At 42.9% G+C, this 20,111-nt stretch overlaps 1 protein-coding gene across 13 annotated transcripts in view; it reads left to right on the forward strand.

Annotated features, from left to right (window-relative positions):
• The first annotated feature begins 3,066 nt into the window (after positions 1-3,066).
• The window catches only part of CLASP1 (cytoplasmic linker associated protein 1), a 178,113-nt gene continuing 161,068 nt past the window's right edge, over positions 3,067-20,111 (forward strand). For 7 of the 13 annotated variants that reach the window (XM_014939521.1, XM_014939528.1, XM_014939553.1 and 4 more), the window contains exon 1: positions 3,067-3,532. In XM_014939521.1, the coding sequence (XP_014795007.1) occupies positions 3,338-3,532 (195 nt within the window). In that variant the 5' untranslated portion in view covers positions 3,067-3,337. The remainder of the gene's footprint in view (positions 3,533-20,111) is intronic. The other 6 variants (XM_014939537.1, XM_014939567.1, XM_014939585.1 and 3 more) reach the window with 1 other exon arrangement.

Genomic DNA, 20,111 nt, shown 5'->3' on the forward strand with positions numbered 1-20,111 from the left:
GGAAAAGCTTTTTTTTTTTTTTTTTTTAGTTAAAAAAAGTGCAACTTAAACACCTGTTGGCTGGTAGATAAAAGCCAGCTTGAGCCTTTCCTCTTGGCTTACTATTACTGGTTTCCCCAGGACTTAAAGGTATTTCTGGCTCTTCTCCCCTATGTGTGTTTGATGGTGTTGCTGTAATGCATAGTGGATCTTTTTTAGATTAGAATCCTTAATTATGACACAATTCTGTTCTTCTACAGTACACTGTAATTTTTATCCTGTCTTCCTGCACATGTTTAAAAAATGAAGAACTTGGAGAGAAATTTGATTATATTAGTTTGCTTAAAAGACTGTGCCCATAGGCAGAGACTTACAAAATCTTACATGAAAACCACATAGAAGAAAGACCTGGAACTTTGAATGTTCATTTCTCATGGCAGGATGGCCAGCTAATGGTTTCTTGGATGTGTTGAGACTTGTCTATGTGTGAAGTTAATAAAAAAATGGCTATTCTGGGGTAACTAAGTCATTCACGCCCTTCTGTAATCTGAATTTTCAAGTTTAAGCAAGTTCCATATTTCCATTTTAAAAGCAGTTAGGGGACTTTCTTTGCTGTGTTCTATCCAGTTTAACAGAAGATTCCCCATTTGAACATGTGTGCAGCTTCTGGAGTCCAGAAGCAGACCACACAGCTGACTTGAAAGATTTCAGCTAGAACATGGTGGCTGCTAAGTATCACGTGTCTGCCCCTTCTCCAGTAGCTTCTTTGCTAGCAAGGTATCCAGTGAAATGCTCCCTACTGTGTGAAAACCCTTCTGTTAGATGCTTAGAGGCTCCTGTGTGTAATACTGGCTCACATAACTGGAGCGCCTGCAGCAAGGAGCAAGACCAGCCCATGCTAGAGGGTAGGAGCCAATATTCAAAGGTGCAGACAGGGAGACTTGGAGGAAAAATTCTCTTGTGCTTTTACAGTTGCTTGAAGTAGCCATGGTTTTCTGCCTGATCTGCCGTGGATAATAGGAGCCATATCGTGAACACTTTTGGTTGAGGACAGGAAAGCTGAGAGCACTGCTTTCAGGGTTGGTGCTCAGGTGAAACAAGTGAGAAGCTGTGGCTTCAGCAATAACAAAAGGTATGTCTTTCCTTTAGTTTGGAACCAGTATCTCTTAGAAAGAAAAAAAGGAGTTTATCTGAGGTTATTGGTTGGGGTGGTGTTGACAATTTTAGAATTTGAAGTCAAATCAGTCTTGAAGCGACTTTAAGCAAAATGGTGAGAGTTGGTGTGTTCTTAGATGGTCCAGGTTTGGGTAGTGGCCACAAGTAGTAAGTAGTCTTGGCACTAATGTAAAGCCCTAGGTGCTGAGTGTGCAGTCGCAGCTAATGCTTCTTCGCTGCTCTGGAGGGTGAGGTTTTGCTGGTGAGGAGGGATTTTTGGTCTACAGGCACACACAATACCTTCTGACTGATGGTAGGGTTTGCCAGGCAGTTGGCTGAGGTGAGTCTCTGGATGTACAGAACCAGTTTTGATCGCACCCACAGCCTGTAGGGATTTGAACTGGCTGCCTGGAACAGAGGGACCTGCTCTCTGGTGACTCTTACCCGATGAATAAGTGGTGCAGCCAGTGTGGGCACCTGGGACACATCTGGCAGCGCTTGTAGGGTTACGGAAGCTCAAGACCACACGTTTCTGTGCTGCCTCTGGATGCTGTGTTTGGTGTTGGTAAGATGTGGCGGATTATATGTCTGGCCAAGGAGCATGGAGGTGAGTTAATGAGCTGAAATTGTCTGCTGTGTGAGGCGTGCTTTTGTTTCCAGGCTAGGGTTCTTGTCGTCATCTTATATGCTGCCAGATCCACTTCGCTGTATTAAGACTTTTGTGAAGACTTTATTTGCTCAAACAGAAGGTATTTAGATTTGCTGCCCCAGTGCTTCCAATTAGTGAACTTGTGCCTCCAGCTTCCTTCCAGTTGTTTATTAAACCAGGTGTCTGCTCCACGGCCTCTTCCCTTGCTCTGAGCTTGACCTGCTTTCCTTATGCTGGCGGAAAAAGTAGGGCAGATTTCTAGCTTCAGATATTATTAGACGGGAAACAAAAAGATACTCTGGATTTTTATCACAGCCTCCTAAAATAGCTAACCTGAGAGAGGGAATGCTTCAGGAAGCAGTATGGTGATGCTGGGAGCCCTGGTCTGTGGGAGGGTGGAGGACAGGCCTGGGGTCTGTTCCATGTCTGCCTGGAGGGATTCATTGGCTGCAGATGGAGGGACAAATAAAGAAAAAAAGATGCAGCTGAGTCCCTTTCTCCTGTGGATGGGATAGTTTCTAGGCTTGGGGAGCATAACCAAACCACATACGTAGCCACTCTTTTTACACCCAAGCCAGAAACCTATGTCACAGATGATCTTGTGCCTCTGAGTGGCAGCAAAGTTTGTCCTGGCCTTTCTTGTACGTAGCCTTGGCTCTCATGACACCACAGGCACTGTTGATTGACCTGTGTTTACGCTATTGCACTAGGCTAGTGCTGTTTCCTATGTAGTTGGGATGTAACAGAATTCAGCCTAGAAAAAGCTTGAGCACCTCATTTTTGGAAACTGCTTGTTTTACATTCCTGGAGCCCAGTGTTAGTGCTGCACCTTGCTGGCAAGCTGATGGCATTGATCGCTGAAGGCCGACAGTCAAAACAGGATCCAGACCTCGTCCTGCTTTCACTTCTTAAAGCAGATGTGTTTTCCTGGTGACCTGCCCAAGGATTTTGTCTCTACCTTTGTGGGTGGATGGTGACGGTGGTAGTTGCAATGATATTGATTACTAATCAGCTCTTACTTAAGCCCCAGTTTTGCTGTCACTAAAGCTTCTAGGGAAGTGATGGGTAACTGCTATTGTAAAGAAGAACCAAAGGTTTTTGTCCTGACCTACCTTGTTTGATTCCTTAAAATAGAACAATGCTGCATGTATCCAGCTTATCACAGCTTCACAGCTGTATATGAATAACCTATTTTGTGACATGCTTTCAATCTTTTTTTTTTTTTCTCCAGTCTTAATTTAACCTATAATACTGTTCTTTTTCATTTCTTTCAGAATGGACTGCTGAATTGGGAATTATTGCAGACTCAACAGTACAGCACAGCTCGTTGCTTCGTCTATTACTAGTTATTTAAATTGGACTTTTAATATCCTGCCAGCTGCTGTTCACACACACATGGTGCATTGTTGCCATTCTCAGAATTGCATCTTTGAAACCCAGACCCTCAGTAACCTTCATCGAACAAAGAGGCGACCTCCTGCGTACGTTTATAGAGGGATTTTTCGGACCTACTGCCCTCTAGCTTTCTTGCTGGTGCTGTATTTCTAAGACACTATGGAGCCCAGTATGGAGTACTGCTTAGCGCAGGTGCTGCAGAAGGATGTTGGAAAGAGACTTCAGGTTGGCCAGGAATTGATAGATTACTTCTCAGATAAACAGAAGTCAACTGATCTTGAACATGATCAGACTATGCTGGATAAAATGGTTGATGGACTGGCCACTTCTTGGGTAAATTCCAGCAATTATAAGGTAAGATTTGTCAGATTACATTGAAACTTCCAATTATTCCAAGTGCTACGTAATTTAACTGAAAGTTGTATTGTAGACTTTCTGATAGACTGTTCTGTAAGCTGATAATTACGCTGAATCAACCATTCTTGATGTATTTGTTTGTAGTTGATAGCCGATATATTGAGAACAAAAGGCAGTAAGAATTCAGTAAATGGGGTTTTAATACATGGATTTACATTTGGTGTTCATACTTCATGATATCCTGGTTTCTTTGTGTACTTTATTAGCTGGTGGCATGCTTTGATCATCCCAGTAGTCAGTGATGTTGATGACTTCCTGTAATATTAAAAAAGTTTATAAAACTGCAAAAAGCATGTATAAACAGGAGTATTTTTCACTGTCATAAAATCTTGCTAGATTTCCCCCTGCTTCCCCCCATTTTTTGTGCGCGCTTAAGTACAATTGGTCTGCTGCCCTTAGCTCAGGAAAGGTAGTGTGTGTTTATTTACATAAGTTCTGTTGAATTTGACAGTGTTGCAATGAATTGGTAGGACATGAAACTCCACTATCTCATTATCCCTGTCCAGTTGCTTCATCTCCCTCCAGGTCTTAGTGAAAAAGTCCTGCCACTCCCATCTCCTGTGGAGTGGGGAGGGGTTCTCAGCTGTGGCTTGGAAAACCTGTTATGGTCCATTCACAAGGCACTCTGACAAGTATAGGGTACTTAAGCTGTTGTATGGGGTATAATAGGAGACAGTGTTCCTTTCTGATAACTCCAGAAAAATCTGAGAGTTAAAGTTCCTACAGAGCTGAGCCTGAATGAGAGTTGTACTGGAGTTCTTTCCTGTGGAAGTGAAGAAGTGGAGAGCTGAGCCTGAAGCCAGTTAATGAGAGTTGTAGTGGAGTTCTTTCCTGTGGAAGTGAAGAAGTGACTAGCTGTATAGGTTGCGAGTGCTCTGGAGATGAACATCCTCAGATCAATTTAGACTATTTCTAACAGATTTTGATTGAGAAGTGATTGTGAGTTTGCAGTGTATTGGTCAATGTGTTCAGCACAACTGCATTTTTTTTTCTCTTTGCTTCTGTCAATAAGCAGCTGTGGTAGAAGCTGTTTGGTGTGTAGGAACAAAAATAACCCCAACCAAAGCAACAAATCTCCAAGGCCAATACAGTCTCAATAGGGGATCCATTCTGGCTGAGCACATGAAGAAATCTTAGTTTGCTGTCATTAGCAAGTAGTGTACATATATTTTTCTGAGAGCATTGCATGTTCTTATTCCCTCTTTTATTGTTAACTGGATTTCTCTTAGACTTCCATGTTTCTCAGTGGAAAGGTAACCCAGGCACAGTAAACTTGAAATTGTTAAAAAATGTGCATGGGTTTTATGAGGGGATGTGGATGGCAAAGCTATCCAGTACTTTGCACTTCCAGCATCACACTTAGCTTGCAGAATTTCTTTAAGGATAACTTGTTCTGTGTGTCTCCCACCCCCCTTCCCAGGCTTTTGTCTGCTAAAATACACACTTGAAATGTTCATTCTCCAGTAACAAACTGGTGGCACTTCTGTACTGCAGTGACTCCGTTCCAGAACTCATGCTGCTGAGCTGACTGTTCATTAATGTGTGTGTTCTATAGATAGCATTTGCTGTGTTTAATAAGTTTTAGTAAGCATAACAGCGGCATGTCTCGGATGTCTGGAGGGTGTTTTCTCAGTGAATGAGTATAATAGAGGATGTGAAACCTTTAAGTGGGGCAAGCCGACTATCTGCAGGTTAGTGATGCAGTGAGGTCTGCTTCAGGATCCAGCCAAGGGTTAGTGCATCCTCATATTCCAACCTCTGCCTTTTCTTTTAGAGCCTACATCTGTGTTACTGTTGCCTTTCTTCCTGACTGCTTGTGGTGTGGGGGTTCAGAAGCTCAGATCTGTGTGGGAGAACAGGGTAGCTGGTGTCATCTGATACAGTTCATGGATTAGTGTAACAACCCTGGGAGTGAAAGGCCAAGCATCGCTGCCCTAGAATAGCCATCTGGAGAGCTAAATTGCAGTTGTTTGGTCACGGTTGAAAAAGCCATTATATTTGCGGTCTGTTTCTCTGCTCACCTCGCTCCATTCATTTGAAAAAATATCAGCTTAAAATGAAGATTGAGATCATCTGCATGATCTGAAATTTCCTGACACTTCAGAGATAAAATGTGTGCTCTCAGACTTAGACTGGATTTGGAAAACAGACCCATTATCTCAGAGAGCATCCAGTTGATTCACGGCTCCTGCCTGTCTAGGACTCTTCTAGCTAAACACTTGCGTTTATGTGCTATCACTGGGGAAACATCAGCGAACCAAAGAGAAGTGAAATCTCCTAGGCAATCTAGTTCGGTTCGGATTAAAAGGGGCCTCAATTGATGGTGAAATTACTATGCATTTAGAGGGAGAGCTCAAGCTGTCTCCCTCATTGGCAGGTTTGAGCTATCCAAGTCATGACTGTCATAGACATTTTTAGGCTTTGGTGGTTTTTGTACATTGTTTCTATTTTAACCAGACGTTATTTTATGAAGTTCTTGACCTCAACACTAGGATTGGAGACAATACGATCTTCTCTTTGAAGTGATGCAGCAAAAAAACAATGGTGGAGGGGGAAGAGATGCTTCTCGCTTCCTTGATGATGTCCAAATCTATAAAAGCATCATGTGTGAAACAAACCTAATACACTTCTGATAGCACTCAGAACTCTGAAAGTCTTTAAACAAATGGCCTTGTGACCTGATCACTGGCCCCTGCTTTATAACAGGCAGCTGAAGGCACTTGGATAGTTCAGGATACTTTTCAAGTCAAGGAAACACGAGGGTAGTTATATGAAGCAAGATACTCAGGTCCAGTGCAAGATAATTTGTGTACCTGTGCTTACCAAGAGCGTGCTTGAACTGAACCCAACAGGCATTGCCTGGCCTGTGTTTTCCCAGCAGTCCTTATAGGTAGGTGGAAGAGAGCAGAATGGTGCAGAGTGACAAGATGAATTCTCTTTGAAAGCTCTTACTCTACTCTGGAGCTCAGTTACTCAGAACAAACAGCCTGTGTCTGCATGGGCACTAGGAGTTGGGGGTATATTAGCCAGGTCAGGCTGGGGATGTATTGCAGGATGCTGCAGACCAAACAGGAGTCCTGCCTCTTCGTTTCTTCAAGTGCTTTGTTTGCTCAGGCTGTGCTGTTTCGGGATGGTGGTTCTGCTAGACTCCATTTCTTCCCCTGCTAAGCAAAAAAAGAGAGTGCAATTTTGCAGAGCTTTGAATCCCTGAGCAATAACTAAGGCCTGCACTGAGCTGTCTCGAGACATGAAGCAAAACAGCGCAGCAGTATCAGGGGCTTCAACATGTCCTCTCAATTTCACAATCCTATAGCAAGGGAAGAGAGTTGAAATCATCTTGGTGAACAATCTCACTTTGAGCTGCTTGCGGCGGTATTTAGTAATGCTGATGTTTAAGTATGCAGGATCTCCTGACTCATCTGTGGCTGTTTTGCCTTTCTCAGTACCCAGACTATGATGTGCCCTTGATGTTTCATTTTGAGGTGTGGCTTATGCCAGGGAATATGTCCATGATCTTAAAGTAGTTTTCTACCAGCTTGATATTCATAGAGGTGAACTGAGGGTGTTTGGCAGTCACCTTCTCTTGCCTGCTTCTCCTCAACAGGGGAGTATGGTATGGTCTCCTCCATCTAGCAATGGGGATGAGGTCTCTTGCACCTTTCTCTTCCCTGTGATGTGTGGTCTGTGCTGTTGGAACTGAGGTTTATGCTCGAAGTAGCCCTTGGTATTGCTCATTTGTTTTTGACTAGCAACACCCAAGAGTGAACTCGGTTTAGAGATTTGGAGGTGACAGCCTTCAAGGAGATCAGGGTCCATCAAATTGAAGAGAATTTCTACTCAATGTTTTCTCATGTTGCAAAATGGTAGGAGAGGCCAGTTTGAAATGAAACTAGGTGGAGGTTTGCAGTAGGGAACTGGATGAAACTTTGGATTTTTTCCTGTGCTTTGGCAGGTAGTGATTTTTTTGGCACTGCTTGCCAAGGAGAGTATCTTGCTCCTGCATGAGATGATCCCTTTGCCCCAGAGCAGCTTGGTCTGTGCAGGGTTCTGTGCCCAGCAGCTCACAGAACTCCCATGAAAGGGGAGTTAGGAGTGGACATGGTTGACAGACCTGGGAGGCTGAGGACACTTCTACTTTTGAAGGCCTCCTGGCTGTGCTGGTAGACCCTGTCTGTCAGGGTGAGAGCTGTGCACGGCTGTGTTCTGAGGTTTGTTTGCATTCATGTTTGCAGGACTGCAGATTTGATTTGCTTAGCTCCTAGTTGATTTTGTTACTTAGAGACATCACACTCTTAAAATGAAATGTATGGTGAGATGTTACAGAGAATTTTTTTTATATGGTGAAACATTGCAGGGAAATTTTATTTCCCCTGACAAAACTCCTAATAGTGTTAGAGAAAGCAGCCTTCCATTCTGATCTGTGTCTGCATATCAAGCATTACAAGAGCATGCTTCACTGAGCTGAAGAGAAATAAAACTTACATACATAAATTAGCTGGCTTTCTTAAACTGTGTATTGAATAATTTTTTTTCGACTTCTCTAATTGAGGGGTAGAACAGATGGTGCAGGCTTAGTTTAAAGTGGCATCTATTAGAGTTACTTAAGCTGATGAATGGTTGTTCACTATAAGCATACATTTGTTCTCTATACTATGTTTATTTTGGTTGAAATTCGGTGGAAGAAATCCCGATTTAAGAAATAATTATCATGCATGGTTATGGGCTGATATGATAATTCGGTAAGCGTGTTTGTGTATTTAATGCACAAGGGAAGAAAAAGACTTCACCATCTGGGGAAGAAAAAAAAGAGACTTGTAAAAGGTTTCCAAGCAGCTGCTATTAGCTGGTGAGTTTTGGGATTCTGAGGGATACATGAGGATCAGTAATACATACATTAATTTAGCAGTTTCATCCCTCAAACCTCTTTACCATGAAGCTGTAATTGCTAATAAAAATGAATTAGTTTTGATGCCCAAAAGATACAAGAAATAGACTGTGGAGGAAGAGGGGTCTTGAGATGTGGATTGTGAGTAGAGTCTATTCCTTGCATATGCCCATATTGCAAAAGGTATCTTGGCAAAAACCGCCTCTGACTCGTCTCATGTAGGGAGAAGAGCTATTTTACAAAGGGCTAACAACTCACTGGGCTCGAACTGCACTTGTAGAGCATGCCTGGTGTTTGATTTTTAGGCTCCTGTGCTGGCATGCTCCTAATCGGTGGGTTTTCCTGCCTTCAATTTATGAAAGAGCAGAGTTTTGGCTCTGAATATGCATTTCCTCTAGGTGTTGATGTTGTTAATTCCCACTCCAGCTGATCATTCTTTTTTTTTTTTTTTTTTTTTTCCTGCAGCTCTAGTAGCGGGGCTGCTGGTAAAGCGAAAGCTTCTCTATGTACAATCTTAGCCATGAAATTTAATTTAGTACAACCTCACCTTGGTGCATCCACGTGCCAAGGGAGAGTGAGATGTTCCAAGCACACAACTTCGGGCCCAGCTTGAAACGATAGGTCTCCTTTGCACAGCACCCACCTGACAAGCTGCAACGCCTTTGTGTTGGACTCCTTCATGATAGACTGCGTCACGTAGGTCCTGTGATTGCAGCCCCAGAGCCTAAGAGGTTGGAAGACCACAGGAAGGATGTGGACCTGTTGGAGCGGGTCCAGAGGAGGCCACGGAGATGCTGCGAGGGCTGGAGCTCCTAGGCTGTGAGGACAGGCTGAGAGAGTTGGGGGTGTTCAGCCTGGAGAAGAGAAGGCTCCGGGGAGACCTTTTTTTTTTTTTTTTTTTTTTTCCCCTGCAGCTCTAGTAGCTGGGACTGCCTTTCCAGCATTTACCACTCTGTGTGGTAATTTGATCGGATTATGGTGCAGCTCTTATCTCTTTGGTATCAGCAGGATGGAGAGTGCAGTAGAGGATGCAGTGCAGAATAGGAGATCTGTAGCAGCTGGACTAGATCAAATTTAATATCAACTTCAGTCCTCCTTATTGAGGGCAGGAAAAAAAGGACTACTGTAGCTTTCCTGTGGCTTTTTCTTAACACTTGTAATAATGAGTGGTTATAGCAGGAAGGGTTGTCATCTTCCAGTAGGGGTGGGAAGAACTGTAGTGGAGTAGTGATACTTAGTGTTTTATATACAATGTGGATGTGCTGATAGTTGGATAAAACAAACAAAGTTTGTGAGCTGGAGTGTACTAGACAACAATATCTCTCAGTTTTTTCCCAAAGTATTACAAAATTGAATATAAATGGTGAGAACCTATAGGACCGCAAGAGAGTGTGAAGAATGGACACCCAATATTGAAATAAATGAGAGAGAAGTTTGTTTCTGTAGTGGCACATACAAGGTCTGTCTAACTTGGTATCCTGTTTCTTGGTGGTGGTAGCGGATTGTGAGAGATGACAAGAAAAATGGGATAAAAAGTAAATGTATCCCTTGCATATCCTTCTGGCTTGTAGAGATTTGAGCCTGTGATTTAGCTTTCTGACCAAATTTATCTTACATTCCCATAGGATTTTAGTGCTGGGACTGGTTCAGGGCAAGAGTGTTGTTTATGGCTATTTTTTTTCTTTGGAGATGTTTTCCCATAAGTGCTCGGCAGTGTGGCTGCCTCAGCATTGGCAAGGCCAAACACGCTCCCGGCTGGGACTGAGAGTCTGGTCAACACACCACAGACTGAACCAGTGTGGTTACTAAATTGAGAGGATAAAGCTATGCCTTTAATGCTGGTGTAGTGTTTCAGTTGCAGCACTTCGGTGCTTGTCACTGGGGGTTTATTCAGAGGCCTAACGCCATTCGTCAGCTCTTGGGAAACCTTGGGTCTGTTACTTGACTGCAGGGTGAGGGTCACAGCTGATGCATCAGTGGAAAAGACAGATTATTGGGGATTTATTTCTGGGGGGGTAAGGGTGTACTAATGCTATTGTACAGTGCCTTGTTGGACCCTTCTGTGGCATGTGTTGTACAGTTCTAGTTGCCCGTCCACAAGGAAGGAATTCAAGCTGGAACAGGTGCAGGGAAGGGCTAGCGTGGTGTTTAGGGGATTGGAGAGCCTCACTGACCAGAGGAGATTAAAAGTTTTGCTTGTTTAGTTTACAGTATGAAGGCTCAGAGGGAATAGGACTGCTGTCTATAAATACATCAGAGGGGTGAACATCAGGGAGGGGAAAGAACTATTAGAGCTAAAGGGCAAGGTTAGCGCAAGAACAAATGGGTATAAACTGCCTGTGAGTAAATTTAGGCTGGATGTGAGATGAAAGTTGCCTGCAGCAAGAACACTGAGGGACTGGAAAACTTCGAGAGGAATAGATAAGGACAAGACATCTGTTTGGTTTTAGGATAAATCTTGTGAAGATCTAGTAGTTTTTATATAATACAGAATGGCAGGATTATGCACAGTGGTAGGGAAAGTTCACTTCAGCCCTTTGTATGGTAGAACAGGTATGATACTGTGCCTGAAACTGCTCTAACACTCTGAATAAGCACAAATACTTTACAAGGTGTACTGGTTTTGGTCCTTGGAAATCCCAAAATGACTTAGAGAGACTATTCCTGCTGTGCCTGAGCATCACGTGCCTGTTATCTGTGGATAGATAGAATTAGCTCATATGCATGTGTGATCTAGCTCCCCTTGAATTTAATAGGCAGCAGGGTGAGTAGGGGAGAATCCTTCCTTTCCCTGATGGGTTGCCTGAACTGGAAGGTGGTTGCAGTGGTGGGTTTACTGGCATCTTGACTTCTGGAAGTCTTAGTGATAGGAGAAGAGACTCTAAATGGCTCAGTGGACTTCTGTTGTTCTCATGATGCTGAAAGAAATATTAAGCAGCCCCTCGGGTCCCACCCCAACACCAGCTTTACCTGTCTGTTAGTTTCTCAGCTAAAAGTACATGTGCTCTTCCATGTCTTATTTGTGGGACTATTCATTGAAGTCTTCTTGAAAGCTTTTCTTGTCTTACTCTTTGAACTTCAGCATGAAAAATCACTTAGTGACAATCCCACTGGCAGTAGGATCTAGTTGCCCTTGACTTTGTCTAGTTTTAATTAAATCATTAACTTCTCTGTAAGCAGGGAAGTTTTATGAAGCCTCATTTCCTTTGGCATTTTCTGGTGTCTAATGCTGTGGTTTTCCTTATGCTGAAGTCTTTTGCTTAATGGAACCTCTTTTACTTGGTTACTATATTTGGAAGAGCATAATATCTTTGGGATCTCTATTTTCTCTACCACATTTGGTTGAAGTTTGTTGGAATCAGTTAAATAATTTGGAAATTATGGAGAGGGGAAGAATTTATGAATGATGAACAATATAATTATCTTCCTTAGATCAGGTTGAGAAATACCTGTTATATAGTAAAAAAGAGACACATTTCTTTCATCCTGGCACATTTTTTTTTCAACCACCTAATGTGTCCTTAGTATTAAGTGCAGCTATGTTAGTTTTTGGAGGACCAGCCCACTAGACTATCCTACCTGGTGGAGGGATATTTTCTGTTTATGATATGTGATTCTGGCTCTGGCAGCCCCCCTGTGGCAGCAGTTGTATTTTGGGAATGAAAGGTAAGAATTCCTGTATGATAAGAGGATCAGCTTATACAATCACAGGGTGATTTGGGTTGGAAGGGTCTTCAAGGGCTCATCTGGTTCCGTCCACTGTATTATTGTTTACGGTCAAGGCCTTAACACTTGTTTCTTACTTGGTTTTCTAACACAATTTATCACTCAAGATACCAGTGACAATCTGGATGAGGCTCAGCACAGTTGGATTTTTCCTGCTGCTTGTCTTGCTCAGAGCTCCAGGCTTCTGGTGGCTGGACTGTGCTATGTGTGAGTTTGTATATACCTCATGTATTTGTATCCCATGTGTCATCTGCTCTATGGCCATATCATTAAATGCAGGAGGGAAGGTGTGGAACACACTGGAGACATGTAGTCTCTGATTTTCTCCAAGTGAATGTTACCTCCCACAAATTGTTCATTACTTTCCTCCTAGATCAGATCTCTTTTTTTTAACTAGACAAAACCTGCTATGTTCCTCATTTGGTATTGCTTTTGTGCCGAATATGAAACTTTAAAACAAAGCAACATTTGAGTATTCAAGAATGAGAGCAAAGAGTCCCAGTTATCAGAGCGTGGAAAGCAAGATAATTTTTTATAGTGTGGCTGGGATTTTAGCCAGAGGAAAGAGTGTGTAGGATTGGGCCCTGAATTAAGTGTGAGAGAGAAAATTTTCATGCTTAGTAATGCTTTTTCATCTCCAAAGGTAGCTCTCTTTTGAGAGAAGTTTGTGGAAACAGTAAGAAATCAGTGGTAGAGCCCCATCTTGCCATACCAGTCTCGAGGCTGGCTCTGCTCAGACGGGCAGGACGTGTCCCTGGGTGGGAAGGCTGGCAGGGTCTTTTTGGGGACCTGGAAAAGTTGGGAGGTTAACACTGGTGTTACCATCTTTCCAGGCTAAGAGTGTTCGTGCTCATCTGCTGGTGGGTGAGAACGTGGTAGTAGCAAACAGAAAACCCAAAGCTGCTTCTCCCCAGTATGTTTTGAAATTACATTTTGTTTGAGTAATATCTGCATTTACTGTGAATTGTATGTTAGAAACCAGCTCTTTCTGCCAACTCTCTTCGTTCTTTGTGTGTCTGTTAGAACTATATTCCATTAAAAGACAGTATTTTTGCCTTGTATTGTCATGACTCCATTTGATTAATACCGAGTGACATAGTCATGATAGGTCTAATTGGAAATCTTACTGCAATGGAGGCATCACGGCTTATGCAGTGACGTGGAACAAATGTCTGCTTTTAACAGTTTAGGAGAACTTAATGTCTGATTTTTGGGAACTTAAATAAGGGCATGCTATTTAAAGCTGAATGTTACAGGCTTTTACTGATGTGCACCCACCACCAAAGTTATCTGATGGAGCCAGACCTGTTAAGAACCTAATTTCTGTAATTTCTTTATAAATAACTCCAGATGTCATATTGGAATAAGGAAGTGTACCTGAGTTTTGTAGGAAACTGATGAGGTCTGTCTTGTTTCACCAACTTACTTGTCCCACTGTGCTTCAATAAATAATGTATCTGCACATGTTCTTAAATCTGTTTAGAGAGCTGTGGACAGAGTGATCTTTGGGCAGGTGCTGGTGTACACTCCTAGTTTTTCTTAAGACCCTAAAGAAGGAGTTGTGTACCTTGTTTAAGTCTGAGACATACCGAGGAGCACTGCAGTGTTGTATCCTGAGGAGTGAAGGCTGCCACTGATGTGCTGCTCTATGTTCATGGCTAAACTGCCAGGAGGAATTTTTGTCACAGTGATTGGATGTTGTATGGAAAGCTGAAGTGCGCACAGGTTTTAGGAGGTACCTGCTCTTGCGGATTGAAGTTTTTGATTTTCTTCTGAGTGGCTGGCTAAAGCTTTTCTTCCAGGCCCGCAGAGGTGGCTTTTCCTGGTAGTCTACTGTCTGCCTCTTCTACCTCTGTCCCTTTAGGTCTTTGGAAAGTTGTTACCTGGATAATGTTGGTGAATAGGTATGCGAATAGGTCTTCTTGTTAAAGACTCCACCAGCTCTAGTCCCCATCAAGATCTGATCATCAAAGCATCAAGGTGCTTTCTTGTTACATTTAGAGAGCTCTGTTGCTTTCTTTGTGTTGCTTGGATCCCATTCTCTCCATGCAATTTCATCCATTTCCTTCTGGAATTTCCTGTTCTTGTAAGCTAGTTTACAATTAATGAGAAGCTTTTCTCTACACATGCCCCCCTGCTTGGGAAAAGTGCAGTAGTTTGAAAACTTGCACCTAGAGTAGTGTGGTGGGAACTGGAACTGCGGATGAATGGGAAGGCAGGAGCTGACATCTCAGGCCAAATGACTATGCTTTGAAGGTAGAGAAAAAGCTCTAATGTGCAGAACTGCTAGAGAGAATGGGGTTGTAAAAAGGATCATTCTAGCCCAAGGTACGAGGGTAAGACCATTTCCTCTACAGCAGTAGTGTTGTAAATGGGACAGAGCTGAAATACTTGGGAAAGCTGGAAGGAAAAATATACATAGTAGCAGAAAGGTGAGCTACTGAGAACCATGTGAGAACTTTTAGGTGTTAGGATGAATGGGAAAGGCTGGATTTTACATCTGCATGAAATACTACAAGATGAGAGACTTAATAAACTTGAGAGGTACCCTTCAAATTCCTATGCAGGGGGAAGTTTTAATTGAATATTAGTTACTAACATGGTCTTCTCTCAGCTGTTTGTCTTTCCCTGTGTTATCTCTGAGGTATCTGGGGCTGATGGTAATTGATGGCTATCTTACAGGCAGCTTTCAAAGAGTTTTCTGGTGGCCATTTTCAGGAGAAGGTAGTGCATGGGAATCATAGCAGAAGACTGTGCTGTAGCTGGACAAACACTTAAGGACAAGAGTTGGTTACTTTTCTAGGTGGTAGCTCTGATACAAAACTAAGTCGTGTGAGGGGTGGTTTGCTGACTTTTTTTGTCTGTGGAAAGCAGGTTTCTCATGACAATAGTGAAGTCACCTAGATCATGTGGGTCTCATGGGTTCACCAGTCCTTTTGGCTAACATAAAGGAGGGAAATGAGATGAAGGGAAAGTTGATTGAGGAAAGCCAGGGTGAATTGCTGGAATATGCCCTAGAAACTCTGTGTGGGTACTCCGGATTTCCATGTGTTCTATGCTTTCTGGTTTTAGCTAGAATCCGAATTGATCACAACTGTTTTGCAGGATTGTGTTTTATGATGATCCCAAGATGGTTGGTCCAACATCAATACAATTCTGTTGGACTGGACACGAGGGGGTGGCTGGGGTGGTCCTGCTGTTTTCATGCTCCCAACCAAAGGAGCTCATTTGGTGCAGCTGCAGCCCTCGGGCACTGCTGAGCAAAGGCTCTGCTTTGGATATATTTATGCATGGGGAGCTGTGTAAGTGGCCATGTCGCAAATAACTAGTTGTGCAGATGGGGTAATGCTGGCAGTTCAGAAGGTCCAGATAAAGGCCTCTGAGCAGGTGTGCATGAGCCAGGAGCTTGGAGGAGAAGGGAGCTGCTGATCTGAGGAAAGGTGGGTCTTTGGGGAAAGATGAGGGAGAGATAGACTCTACTTTCCCTGTGGGGAGGTGTCCAGTGGTGAGTGTCATGTGGAAATCAACTGAGAGGAACAGAGCAGGAGGACAGGTTCTGGTGTGCCTCTTAATTGGGGTGAGGTAAGCACAGGCAAAGAGAAGATGCTGAGGGCAGGGCTTTCATGAGATGGTGTTCGTCAGAGTGGGAGGTGAGCCAGGAAAAACTTCTGGGAGGTCAAGGAGATGACTTAAGCCTGTTTATCTTCCTTCTGTTTACATCATGGCTATCAGCAGTTGTGGGTGACTGGCATCTTCAAGCTGGAGGATGGAAATTAAATGTGTCATTGGGGTTGCTTTCTGGGGATCAGAAGGGCACTTGTGATAAGTGGGAGCAACAGTTCTGATAAGGAAATCCATGCCAGAAAACAGCTCTGCAGCCAAACTTGGCTGAGCAGCAACTAAAACAAAAATGCTCTAAAAGCTGCTTATTTTAATCAGGAAAGGTGTGGTAGGGTTTGAGACAATGGGAAATCTGGTACTTAATTAACAGCCAGATCCTGCTGCCATTAAAGTCAGGCAAACTCAAATTGACCCCACCTGCTGCAATGTGCTGCTTAAAGCGTGCCCATGTGCAGGCTCCCTGGAGATGGGATGTAGTTTTGGATGAACACCACAGCTAGTGGTGAAAGATCTCTTTTTTTAGTTTTAACTCTTGAAATGCTTGTAATATCTATGTCTGTGTTAACTTGTGTGCATGTTAATAAGGATTAATTTGCATATTAATTTTGTTTCTTATGGATTTTTTTCTTTTCCTGGGAGATGTTCCTTTGAGGCTAATGTTTAATAATAGGTAATTGGAAGGGTAACTAATCTTGTTTACTCTTTTGCTACGGAAGTCACAGTATGTGATTGAAACTTACAATTTTCCTGTTTTGGAATCTGTATTTCCATGTGATAGTTTTGGTGGTTTTAAAGTAAAAACACATTGGTTGTCTTAACATGCGAGTTTCTTACAGTCAGTTAAATGTGAATTTGTATCAATTTTTGGCTTCCATGACAGTTACTGTGGCATTGTGTGAATGCAGTATTTTTGAAAGATGCTGTTTTGTATAAAGCTTTTTACACAATAGATGATGGGGAAAACTTCTTGGGCTGTTACTGGTTTTTGTACCACTGTCGGAGTTGATAGGAAAGCAACCCAAGCTCTCTGTTATTTGCAGTCTGGCTGGAGCGCACCATTTTCCCACCTGTGATCTCTGGGCTATGTAGAACTCAGGTTACTGTTCAGGGAGCTATAAAAGATAACTTGAAGGAAGTGAGGCTCTTGCCTATGGGCTTAACTTTGCTCTCTAGAGATCCACATCCTTACTAGAAAGTATGTAGGTGTGTCTACTTTAACTTGAAAATTATTGCATGTGAATCTTGGGGTGGCAGGGTCCTTCTTTGGCAAATGAGAAAAATGCTTGTGTCTTTCTGTATTTTACTGTGGTGTATGCAATGGTTATATCTGTAACAAAAAAACCCAAATTGTTGGTCAGAATTCTTAGTTCTGATCTTCATCCCTTATTTGATTTGAAAATCTTTAATCAGATTAAACCCTAACACTTGCTGTTCCAGAAGAAACGCGTTATTCACAGAAAATAATGGGTGCAGGAGGAACTGGTTGGGATTTCATGAACTGTATTACGTAGGATATCAGATTATCTCAGGCCTGATGACCCCCTTCTGCCCCTAAGAGTCTGTTATTGGTGCAAACAATGTAGGGTAAAGAGATCATGGTCTTTGATGGCTATGTTCTTTAAAATAATGTAGCTTGAAGATAGACAGATAATGCTGTTTTCAATCAGTTTTTACTTCTCTTGTCCTTGCTGTTTCCTTTGCCCTTCCCAGATCAGTGGTGTAAGAAGGATGTTCCCTCTGCTTCTAGACAATGCTTGTTTTGACATACTGTCTCCTGCTCTTGGTTATTTTGGAGAAAATTTAGAATCTCATTTGACTTTAATAGAATCATTATAGGTATAAATGTCTCTGAGGAGAGCAGCTGACTAACCAACATTACAGGCTGGACTGTGATTTGGAGTTAAGGTTCCAGTCATGAAGGGGTGTCCTTGTGCAGAACATTTGCTTGGGTCGCTGCTGGGTGATCAGTCATGAGCGTTGTGCCCTCCTATTTGAAAGGGGTACTGTTCTGTAGCAAATAAAAGAGCTGAGAATGAGGTGTTTGGAAGAGCCCATCGGCAGATTCTTGGCTGTCCTGGGTCTTGCATTAGGGTCCAGATTCTTACAAGAATTTTAGGTGCATCCCGTTCCTCTGAATTGAGGGGTGAGGCTTGGCAGGGAGGGAGATAGGGATTGAACCCAGGTAAGGCTGGAGGGGTCCTTTGCCATGCAGTCGCCTTCTCTTTGTCACTGACAGGTTCAGTGTTCGTGGATGACACCCTTAAGCTGCATATGGATATTGTTTTCATCTTTGTGCCTGTCTGTTTTGAATCTCTGCTGTTCAGTGCTCATTTTGGAAACAGTTGCCTACCTGTGAGACGGATCTTATTTTTTCCTTTTATCTGGCATCAAAAGATTAAAAGGAAACTTGAAAAGAAGCATAGGCTCTTCATTTGACTTGCACGGCTCATTTTCTCCTTAATGCAGCGAGCTCCAACTTTCTGCTGAAAGCAAGTTTGTGCACATGCACCAGGAGTCTGCAAAGGGAGAGTCAGGGGGAGATAAATGTTCTGTTCCAGGGGAGCTCTTGATCTCCTATTTTTTGATTCTCTTTTATTAGTAATAAGTGATCTGTCTGCACTATGGACCGTTGAGCCTTAAATGTCAGTCTTTTTGTAGTTTTCTAGGCCTCGTGGATCTTGGACTGTGGTGATGGCCCCATGTCTTGTGTAGTGTCTTCTTTCAGTTGAGGCTGTATTTGTCTAGAGTATTTGGGTTGGAGTATTTAATGGACTCTGTCAATGCAGATAATGCTATTTGGTGCCTGATATCTAAAGCCTTCTTTAGAACTAAATTGTGTATAAAACTTCCTGGAAGTCCTGCTTGTTAGGAGGATCCCCGTGTTTCTCCCTTCATCTTGCAAGGTGTGACTTAAAAATATTTAAAGCATGTTTTTCCATACGTATACTGTAAATTGTTGGTTTGGAGGTTCACTGCTCTTCTGATTGGCATAGTTAATGGTACACATATCCTGAAAGTCTTTGATGCTAGATCAAAAGAAAATAAAATGTTTTTGAAAAGATGAGATTAATATAAATTTTTTAAATTCTGCAGCGCTTTTCATGCAAAAGGATCTGGAATTATTTTTCAGACCAACATAATGGCTAAACCCGTCATTGAAGCATGTGGCTTTTACCTGCTTGAACAATAACCTTGGCACAAATGTGTTGCTTTCTGTCAAGAGAATTGGATTGCTTTAAATATTGATGCTGTGTTCTTTAGTCACCAGGCATTAATGCAGAAGTTGTATTTAGTTCCTAGTTCACAGATAAAATAGGAAGGGGATACTGCAGGGAAAATTTGGCAACAGGCTAGTGAATTTTAGTGCTATTTGGCCTCTGAACTAGTTACTGGGTCCCCAGTGAAGCCTGTAGCAGGTCTGGAAGCTCAGCGCATTGAGCAGGGTTTCCAAGAGAGGAGTGGGAGAATGGCTTTCATCCTTGATGGCTCTCACCTGTGGCTGTGCTGGGAGTAGGCCCTGCTGAGCTGTGTCCCTGTTTTGGTTGTGCTGGTCCTGATGGCCATAAGTTCTTGCCTGATTTCCTTCCTCCCTTTACAAGCAGAAGCTTGTTGTCATTCATACTGGTAGCTGGAATAGTCCTTTATTCTCAGAGACAACATTCTCTAAACTGTGTTAGCAGTAGGTCTTGTCTCTTAGCTTAAAAAACCAAAACCCAAGGCTAGACAGGAGGTAAGGCTATGACTCTCTCTCCTGCTTCCTTTGACTTGACTTTATAAATTTTCTTTCCTACTTGATACTTCTGGAGCTACAGAAATCAGACCTTGTGGAACTTGGATAGAAAGGGGTACAGGGTATTTGCAGTGTACCCTGCCTCCCCTCTGCTCTCTGAATGGAAAAGAAACTTTGCTGAAGATACAAGAATATTTGCTGAACCAGTAGCAGAGACGTTCTTTTTCACTGTCTTCTGCTTCATGTGGAGAAACTCTTCTTTCTCCTCCCCTGATTGCTTCAGCAGCAGTTGCATCATTAGGTAGCTTGGTTCCTGGGGCATGTTGCTGTCGCTCCCCCTGCAGTCTGCCCACCACAGCTCTGGCAGCCCAAAGCCTTCACTTACCAGGCTGGTTTTAGGGCTTCCTTGGCCTGCTGTGATGTGACTGAGCACAAGAGCCTGGTGTGTCACCTCCCTTTGGAGGGAGAGGTACAGAACCAGTGTTAGGAAAACACTTGTACCAGACATGGTGGGAGGGAGCCCTCCTCTGTCAGCGTGACTGAAGCAGGCTGGC

Source organism: Calidris pugnax, unplaced genomic scaffold (assembly GCF_001431845.1).
Source record: "Calidris pugnax isolate Ruff unplaced genomic scaffold, ASM143184v1 scaffold21, whole genome shotgun sequence".
In the NCBI taxonomy this organism is placed as follows: domain Eukaryota; kingdom Metazoa; phylum Chordata; class Aves; order Charadriiformes; family Scolopacidae; genus Calidris; species Calidris pugnax.